General features: G+C 44.8%; 1 protein-coding gene across 1 annotated transcript in view; it reads right to left on the bottom strand.

The window, feature by feature from the left end:
* Positions 1-8,228, bottom strand: part of asah2 (N-acylsphingosine amidohydrolase 2) — a 14,451-nt gene extending 6,223 nt beyond the window's left edge. Inside the window, 14 exon segments of the mRNA XM_005743452.1 lie at positions 153-336; positions 422-503; positions 852-956; positions 1,246-1,332; positions 1,423-1,548; positions 3,057-3,177; positions 3,261-3,338; positions 3,600-3,727; positions 3,946-4,119; positions 4,795-4,938; positions 6,013-6,101; positions 7,120-7,254; positions 7,839-7,926; positions 8,121-8,228. Coding sequence (XP_005743509.1) covers positions 153-336; positions 422-503; positions 852-956; positions 1,246-1,332; positions 1,423-1,548; positions 3,057-3,177; positions 3,261-3,338; positions 3,600-3,727; positions 3,946-4,119; positions 4,795-4,938; positions 6,013-6,101; positions 7,120-7,254; positions 7,839-7,926; positions 8,121-8,228 — 1,649 coding nt within the window.
* Between the last annotated feature and the right edge of the window lie 947 nt (positions 8,229-9,175).

Genomic DNA, 9,175 nt, shown 5'->3' with positions numbered 1-9,175 from the left:
AATCTAAAGTGTATCACAGCTCAGGAAAAAAAGCACCGAAATAAAGCACCGAAATGTGCGCTGCTTTTCGGTCTGGTTACTACCGTTTATGTCAGAACCACACCGGTACCCATCCCTAGTAGTGATGCACTGACTGTGGGTCATTGTCTGACGCGATAGCATAAATGTTGGATCCATGTTCATCACAGACTGTATTTTGTACGTGTGAGCCTCGCCTCACCTCCCCTGTGCTGAACAGGATTGGTTTGGGATGATGACATTCCTTCGTCTGATTGGACGGTGGGCCAAGCAAAGCGTCTCTGATCCCATCCCAGAAGGGGTCTCCTTCCACAGCGCCTACATGCACAGAGATACGCAGTCAGGTTACCACAGCCCGTCTCCGCAGGCTTGCAGCCCAATGTGAGCTGAGGGACAGAATCACCTTGGGTGAAGTTCAGGCCTCCGCCTCCATCTGTTGTTCCTGCTGCAAAGCTGTGACCCAGAGCTGGTTTACATGTGCTCGCCTGAAACACAGACAGCGTAGCTTCTATGTGAAACAGAAGCAGGAACGTGCTGCCACAGCTTTTCTCTGTGAGGCGTTTTGACCCTGTGTTCACATTAAAAAGAAACTAACACATTAAAAGAAGCTGAGTTATCTGTTAGGAGCTGCTGTTTGTCCCACACATCGCAGAACAAGAGAAAACATGTCTGTAAAATGAATGAATGAAGAAACAATTAAAAATGTGTTCCTGGGAAACATGACATCAAATTTTAATTATTATGAATAAAATTTCTAATCTAAATTTCTTAATCTGTGTGTGTGTGCGTGTGTGTGTGTGTGTGTGTGTGTGTGTGTGTGTGTGCGTGCTGACCGTGTGTGTCTCATTGATCTGAACAGTGACATCAGTCATGTTGACCCACTGATGAGCATGATGAATAAAGCCAGTCACCTCCTCGACTGCATTTGCATACAGCTCCTGCAGGGGGCAGCGCAACAAGCACACAGTCGTGACTTTGTCACTCGTGGGGATGCTAATGGAATTCCTTTCAAGTTTAAAGGAACATTCATGAAGCAAAGACAAAGTCAAGACAGAGAAACAATGAATCTTTGTGAGGGTCTGACTTTTGTCCCCATAAGCAGTGAGTCCCCACAAAGCTCCTAACCGACACACGTCCCGATATGGCAGTGAATACAAGCACAAAGCTTGTCAGATTTTTTTATCATTACGTGACGCTGTGTTGTTTTCTGAAACGAGGCACACGTACCTTCGCTTTCAGGTAGACGTTGTGTCCGATGATCCGAGTGCTCTCAAACATGTCTTCTCCTGGTCCGGACGCCAGACACATTGTAGTCTGGCAGACACACATTTATCGGTTTCCTTCTGCGATTTATTAACTATCTTAACGAGTCTGTGTGTGTGTCTCTGTGTGTTGTGTATTTACCCCTCCTATGGGACAGGAGCTGTTCAGGTAGTCACAGGGCAGCCCAGTGTTCACACAGTACGGTCCTCTGGTGTTCGGAGTGACGTCACCGAGGTTACTGGAGGAGAAACCAGCAACGAAACTTCCCTGAAACACACACACACACACACACACACACACACGCACACGCACGCACACACACACACACAGGTGTGTTCAGGTGTGGAGTTGCCACAGGTTTTGGGGATGATCACACAGGAATTAACGATATTAAAGAAGTGGTTTGATATAAATAAATTATCATTGAATCTCGATAAAACCAAATTTATGTTGTTTGGAAACCAAAAGAAAAACATCAAAGTAGAAATATGTGTTGACAATGTATATTTAGAAAGAGTCAATGAAATGAAATTTCTTGGGGTGATCATTGACCACAAGCTCTGTTGGAAGCCACACATTACTTATGTTTGGGGGAAATTGGCACGGGGCATTGCCGTCCTGGGGAAAGCAAAGCATATGCTGGATCAGAAAGCACTGCACATTTTATACTGTGCTTTACTACTGCCATATATGAGCTACTGTGTAGAGGTCTGGGGAAACACATACAAAAGTAACACACAAACAATAACTATAATACAGAAAAGGGCCATTAGATTAATAAATAATGTGGGTACAGGGACCATACAAATGCACTCTTTGTCAAAATGCAAGCTATTAAATTCCAAGACTTGGTGAAGCTTAAAACAGCGCAGATAATGTATAAAGTAAGAAATAAATTGCTTCCCAAAGAAATCTGTAAATTGTTCATAGAAAGAGAAGGTGGGTATAACTTAAGAGGGAAATGGAATTTAAAAATACAAAGTGCTAGAACAACTTTAAGAACTATGTCATCTCAATTGCAGGAGTTAAATTATGGAACAGTCTAACAGAAGAAATAAAAGACAGTCAAAACATAAAACAGTTTAAAGTAAAATATAAAAACCTAATTTTAAATAAGTATAAGAATGAAGAAAACGGGGTTAACCCAGGACGGTAATGTTGCTGGTAATGGTGTTGCGGTTCTTTTTTGTTTTTTTTTTTTGTTTTGGTTTGTTGTTTTTCCATAACTTGTGTATCTGCAAATATACACATTCTGTATTTTTCATATGAAAGAAACTATACTGTGGTGGGGCTTGCTAATTTCTTGTTTTTGATTTATGTATGTTATGTTTTGTTTTACTTCATATGTTTCATATGTTGTTTGTTTAATTTAAAACAAAAAAAATTTAAATGAATGAGAGGTCAAACTTGAGGGGGTAGGGACAAATAAGTAAATACTTCAGCCTACTCCTTTTCAAACAAATAATGGAATGATATTTTGTAATGATTGTGAAGGCACATGTTTGAAATGTTTGAAATAAAAATGAGCTGAACTGAACTGAACACACACACACACACACACAAAGAAACACTTTAATTATATACCCAAATAAACCATAACGAGTAAATGTTCAGCTGGAAACTCGTCTTTCAAACACTTTGTTACCAAAATGACCAAAAATGCAAAAAATTATTTGCTTGTTTTATCTTCTGGTTTCTGGTTTTTACTGAGTTTATGTTAAAAATCACAAACTCTGAGACTGTGGTCGGGCTTTGATGCAACCTCTTCAGGTTACCTGTCCAGGTAGCCCTCCGGGGTTCTTGTCCTGCTCCAACAGGTAGGAGGCGTAGCCCATGTTGTCGCTGCTCACCATACGGTTGGTGTAGTTCATGCTCACCGCGTGGACAGCAAACCAGCTGTCAGCAGCAAAGCTCAGTAAGAATAATGATGGTAATAAACGATGGCAGCATTATTGAAGGAGTGCTGTGTGCGTTTGTACCTGATCATACCGATGCCGTCTCCATCCTGATCGGTGAACTTCAGCACCAGCACCTGTTTGTCGGTGTTCCACTTATACCTGAAAGATCAATAACACGAACACCTGATCAAATCAGCCAATCGCGTGGCAGCAGTGCAGGTGAAGATCTGCAGATGTTTCCAGCAGCCTGTCTCTGTGAGAGTTTACGAAGCTTTGAGCTTTACAGAGGAGAGCATGTCTTCAGGCTGTAAAGCCTAGAACGGCTCTCCTTATGCTGTGGAGCTGATCTATAGAAGCGACAGCAGAGCTGCAGGGATGTACTGATAGAAACAAACCGATAAATCATTCATTATTATCTACCTGCGCCTCTCCTCCTCGGGGTTGTTCAGGTACGAGTGAGGACTTCTGTTCAGGCTGCTGTCGTCCAGCTCTCCTCTGTTCCTGTAGATCCTGCCGGGCTTCATGTTATTGTGGGCTATGTCTATACTCTGGAATCAGGGTTTCAATTATGAGTACACAGTTCATCGGTACGACCTTACCCTGACAGATAAACATTTCTAATAAAAGTAATCATGTAAAAGTGCATTCTCCATCCCCCCTGAACTACCCAGTGTGTCTTTGCTGGGTAGAAGAATAAGAACTGATTAGGAACACATAGGAATGTGTGGGAGTTTACTGTGGTCCATCAAAAAACACACACACACACCTTAACAATGCCGTTGACCAACGGCTCGATGGCAGCCTTCATGTAACCGCCTGTGATCATGAACAGCGTGTACTGGAAATATCCACCGAGTCCACAGTGAGTGTGAGTCCCACTCAGAACAACGTTGTCCTGCCGGTATAGATCCCCGTACTTCACCTGCAGTGCCTGCAGAACCTGCACACACACACACACACGTACTGCTTTGTGTGCTTTGTGAAGACCTCTAACATGAGACACACTGGTCCCCACAAAGACAGATGTACAAGTCAAGCACACACAGCAGCGATCAGAGGATAATGTCTCCACACATTTGTGAGACCTTTAAGACTCTCTGATGATGTCGATGCATCATCCTTGAGAACAATAAGAACAGCGGTGAAACTACAGCGTGAGGTTAGCTGAGGTAACACCCAGCAGGGGCGGGGGCTCCCAGCGCTGATCCCAGACCCAGATAAATGGGAAAGATTGTATCAGGAAGAGATTCAGTGTAAAATCTCTGATAAACATGCAGGTCATAAAGAAGAAGTCCATCAGAGGGACCGCTCAGAGTCAGAGAGGCTGACATGGTCTGAGCACGTGCAGAGGAGGGAGGGTGGAGGATGGAGGCAGGATGAGGAGAGGAAGACCTCAGAGGAGATGGATGTAGTGAAGGAGGACATTCAGACGGTGGGTGAGAGAGAGGAGGATGCTGGGATAGGAGGAGGTGGAGGCAGATGATCTGCTGAGGAGACCCGCTTCAGCCCAGAAAGTAAAACTTTGAATAGAGTGTGTTTGTGTGTGTGTTTGTGTGTGTGTGTGTGTGTGTGTGTGTGTGTGTGTGTGTGTGTGTGTGTGTGTGTGTGTGGTCACCTCGAGTCGGAGCCTCTGTGAAACCATTCCTATGTCTGCCGTGACGAACACCACCCTGCGCTTGCCGTCATCGACGATGAAGGCTCTGCTGTACAAACGGGTGTGTATGCCTGCAGCCGTCTGCTGAGGGTTTGCATAGCCCATCTAAACACACACATTAAAACCTTCTCAGCAGGTGAGATTAATGAAGTTTCACAGTGATTTCACAGTTGTTTATGTTCCTGTTAAAGTGTGAGTGGGCAGCTCGCGTCTGCAGGATCACAGACGTTCACACAAATGTGACTGTGGTACCAGAACACACACACATTCTCACACAGAGTGTGAGCTGTGTGTCTTTCCCTTCTACGACGATGTAAGTCATGCTGGCTATAGGACGTGTTTCATGCCAGAACCCAGATTACAGACAAGGTTTTACAGACGATAATCCTGCTGCTTCCAACAGACTCTATATGTTCCTATTCTCTAATATTTTTATGACCGCTCAGCGTTCGGCACTTAGACCATAAAGATTATCAGTCCAAGCACACCCAGTCGAACCAGAGCGGCAGACTTTGGAGTTTGTTCTCTGCAGGTCCTCTGCTGCTGTTTTCATCTGCACTCATTTACATGTCAAAGTTCTGGGTCTGCTTGACAGGAAGTTCAGAAATGTTTACGGCTGGATCCGCCCAATTCCCATCGCCTGTGGTTGGTTGAAGTTGAGGAATGTCATTCAGTTGTGAAGGTCCCGGGTGCAGCTTCCAGTGAGCAGCTCTGATGCTGCTGGAATCAGAAATAGTTTAAATGGCAGAGATCGGGTGGAGGTGGGCTGCAAAGCAGCTTGCAGAGGCAGCAGCAACTACTGACTATGAGCGCCACCAGCTGGATGTGTGCTGACACTGAAATCATCTCTTCAGATGCATGAACGAGAAGTTGTGCTCGTATATTGTTAACGTGGAAAAAAATGAACAGTAACTTGGCTAACTGTTACTTCCCCAGCTGTTCTCTGAAGTTCTGAAGAAGAACTCCAGAGAACAGCTGTGACCCACCTGCAGGAGCCCGGAGAACTGTTGCTCAACAGCACTTTAAAAATAACCACAAGGTCTGCCTCTGTAGAAGCAAAGCATAAAGAACTGAGCTGTGGCTCAAGACTTTTGCACAGTTCTGTGCACATATGGGTGACTTCACGTTAAACGCAGCACGAGTCCCTGAAGGCAGCATGAGTGAGTTTGTGGTACTGACCATAGGGACATCAGCCGGCGGTCCGGTGCAGTCGGCTCGGCCCACGCCGATCAGGTAAGGTGTGTGCTGAGGGGGCGGAGTCTCTGGATCTGACAGGACGACAGATTTGAATTCATTACGACCTAAGATGTTGGTAATATTTTCATACTTTAGATCTGCTGTGACAACACTGAGAATGAACCTGATTCAGTGTTTTATAATCAGACAGCAGTTTGTGCCACAAATCACTGAATCTGACCAATCACATAAAAGCAGAAGCTCAATCAGGAAGTAAAAGGCACATCTGTGTTCATGTGGCGCTCTTAAAGGTGCGGTCTGTAAACATGGGTGTTTAGGATCGTCCCCATAGTAACAGTTGGTCGGGCGTGTCGAGCCATTGGATGGTCAGTTTTTCCTGCAAATGTTTTTTGCTCCTGAAATTTGAATCATAGCTGCTGAAACATAAAACAGACATTTATGCACGAACAAAGTTTCCTATTAACTGTTATGTTTATTAGCATTAACGAGCACTCAGAGGACAGCTCCGCCCTGACCTGACCCTAACCTTTGACCTGTGACCTTGTGACTAAAATGGTGCATTTTATCTTTGGCTTCTATAAACTGCACAAACTTGAGGTTTTAAGATATATTCATGCAGTGTGCAATTATGATGTCATATTAAAACAATAAAAAGTGCCGGTCAGCTATCTCAACGCCCTTTCATACGACATTGACTCCATATGGTTCTCAAGGTTTTTCCAGGTCAGTTTTGACCTTCGACACTAACAATGAAGATCAAATGTTTGACCAGCGTGGGCACTCGTGTTGTGAAGATTGAAGACAATTCTTAAAAGATTGTGGGTAACACAGTTTTTACTAATTTTCATATTTGCTGTGACCTTTGACCTTGACTCACAGTGAAATCAGCTCGAGCTGTTGTTGGTATCTACCATCACACAAAAGTTTTACATTTTATCTTGAAAACTGAGGACGCTAGACTGCTAACAGACAAACGGACGACCAGAACCAAGGACGTCCGTCCTCCAAACACGCTGTCGGAACAAAGTCGACAAAGCTCCGAGTACACGACGGCATGAACGTCTGAGGTTTTATCGAGCGGTTTCTCACCTGCGTGCGTTTCCCTGGTAACGTACAGTACAACCAGCGAGATGCACACGCCGGTCATAACGACGAAGATGACGCCGAGCGTCACTTCCAGAGCTGAAAACCCACAGCACAGCGACTTCCTGCTTCCCATTCTGTCTGTAGGAAACACACTGAAATGATTTCACCTTTCAGAGCTTCATATCATCAAAAACACGATAATACAAGAAGAAGAATTTCAGAGTCGGATCTTCTCAACATGTTTGAAGAAATGAATCATGGGAACAACAATCCGTCTGTCTGATGACTTCAGAGCCGTTGATGCTCATCAGGCTAAAGACCAGACTCCATAAATCTGCCTCAGACCTTCATCAGGTTTTTCCATTAAAGGTCAGACAGCCAGAGTCCGTCCAAGAGTAGAAACCAGCAGCGAGGTTTCACAGATCAGACACTTCGGATCATTTTGCTCATTAAATCAATCAATCAATTTTCCTTCTGTTTGTTTACTTTGTTTCTCTTTTTCTGCTTTTTGGGGAAATATAGGAAAGAGTTCACAAATGTTTCCAGCTACACATGGAAGGAAACTTTATGATTTATTTGATTTATTTGTTGCAGATGAAAATGATTATTATCTTTTAAAGCAGGTGACCGTCTCTGAGTCTCCGTCAAGCTCACGTCCGTCAAGCTCACGTCCGACAAACGCTCGCATTCAGGCACGAGACGAGCATAAAGACACAACTCACCTGGAGTTGGAGCTTCTGAGAAAGTGTCTGCTCTGACAGTCTGACAGCTCAGAGCAGCTCGGCTCTTATCTCTCTGATAAACACGAGTCTGCAGGTAAAAAGCTCCAAAGGTTAGCACAAAGGTAAATCACAGATGCTGATCGGCGATTCCAGATAAAAACAACCTCGATGGTAATAAGACAATAAATTTGTTCCACCTGTTATCAGACTGATACTTTGAGTTTGATCTCTCAGCACCTCGAAAACAGCCGTTGAACTTCTCTCGGCTCGAGGATCGCTCACCTGCTCGTAGGACAGACGGTCTTCTGCAGAACCCTGAGTGATCTCAGAACCAGAACCCGGTGCAGCAGGGAGCCATGAGGTAACACGCCTCAGTCCTAATCCCGTCATAGCTAGAAGCAGCTGAAGCTCATGTAAAGGTAAACCTGACAACATCACAGTGAGCTCCTCAAATAACAGGGTGTCCAACATGGGGCCAGGAGCCCACATCTGACCTGCCAAAGGTCTAATGCGGCCCAGCAGATGGAACCTCGAATATTTTTCAATAAAGCACGTTTCTGCTCCTCGTGTAATAACAGCTGGGGTACTACTCGAGCCTTACACTGCAAGGGAGCTAACATATATCTATTATATACAGGAAGCGGGTGATAGACCATCTGAAGCAGTTAGAATGAGACAAGGCTGTTGACCGGACCTCATAGCACAGGCTGTACCCAGGGGAGTCTACACCAAGTCTGTATGGTTTACTGAAGATACATAACCAGGAAGCACCTTTAAGACCGATTGTCTGCATGATCAACTCGGTCACCTGTAACATCTCCAAGTTTCTGGCTTCGATCCTCAACCTGCTGGTGAGCAGCTCTGAACACCACATCCAGAACTCTTTGATGAGAAGGTGAGAGATGTCATTATGGAGGCAGATGAAACCATGGTCTCGTACGACGTTACATTTCTCTTCTGTAACCGGAAGGTTGCCGGTTCGTTCCCCCAGCTCTCTCTGTCCTGGTTGTTGTTTCCTTGGGCAAGACACTTCACCTACCGCCTGCTGGTGATGGCCAGAGGGGCCGATGGCGCAATATGTCAGCCTCGCTTCTGTCAGTCTGCCCCAGGGCAGCTGTGGCTACAACTGTAGCTGCCTCCACCAGTGTGTGAATGAATAGTGGAATTGTAAAGCGCTTTGGGTGCCTAGAAAAGTGCTATATAAATGCAATCCATTCACTTGCATCCCAGTCACAGAAGCGTTGGAGGTAGTTCGTAAGAGATTACAGGATGACCCCAACCTCAGCAAGAGGATCACTCTCAGCATCCACCAAGTGTGTTTGAACTGTGTCTTCATT

This window comes from Pundamilia nyererei, unplaced genomic scaffold, assembly GCF_000239375.1.
Source record: "Pundamilia nyererei isolate P.nyererei 1_Seehausen unplaced genomic scaffold, PunNye1.0 scaffold00131, whole genome shotgun sequence".
NCBI lineage: Eukaryota > Metazoa > Chordata > Actinopteri > Cichliformes > Cichlidae > Pundamilia > Pundamilia nyererei.
The sequence above is the reverse complement of the archived record's forward strand: the minus strand, read 5'-3'. Positions and strand labels throughout refer to the sequence as shown.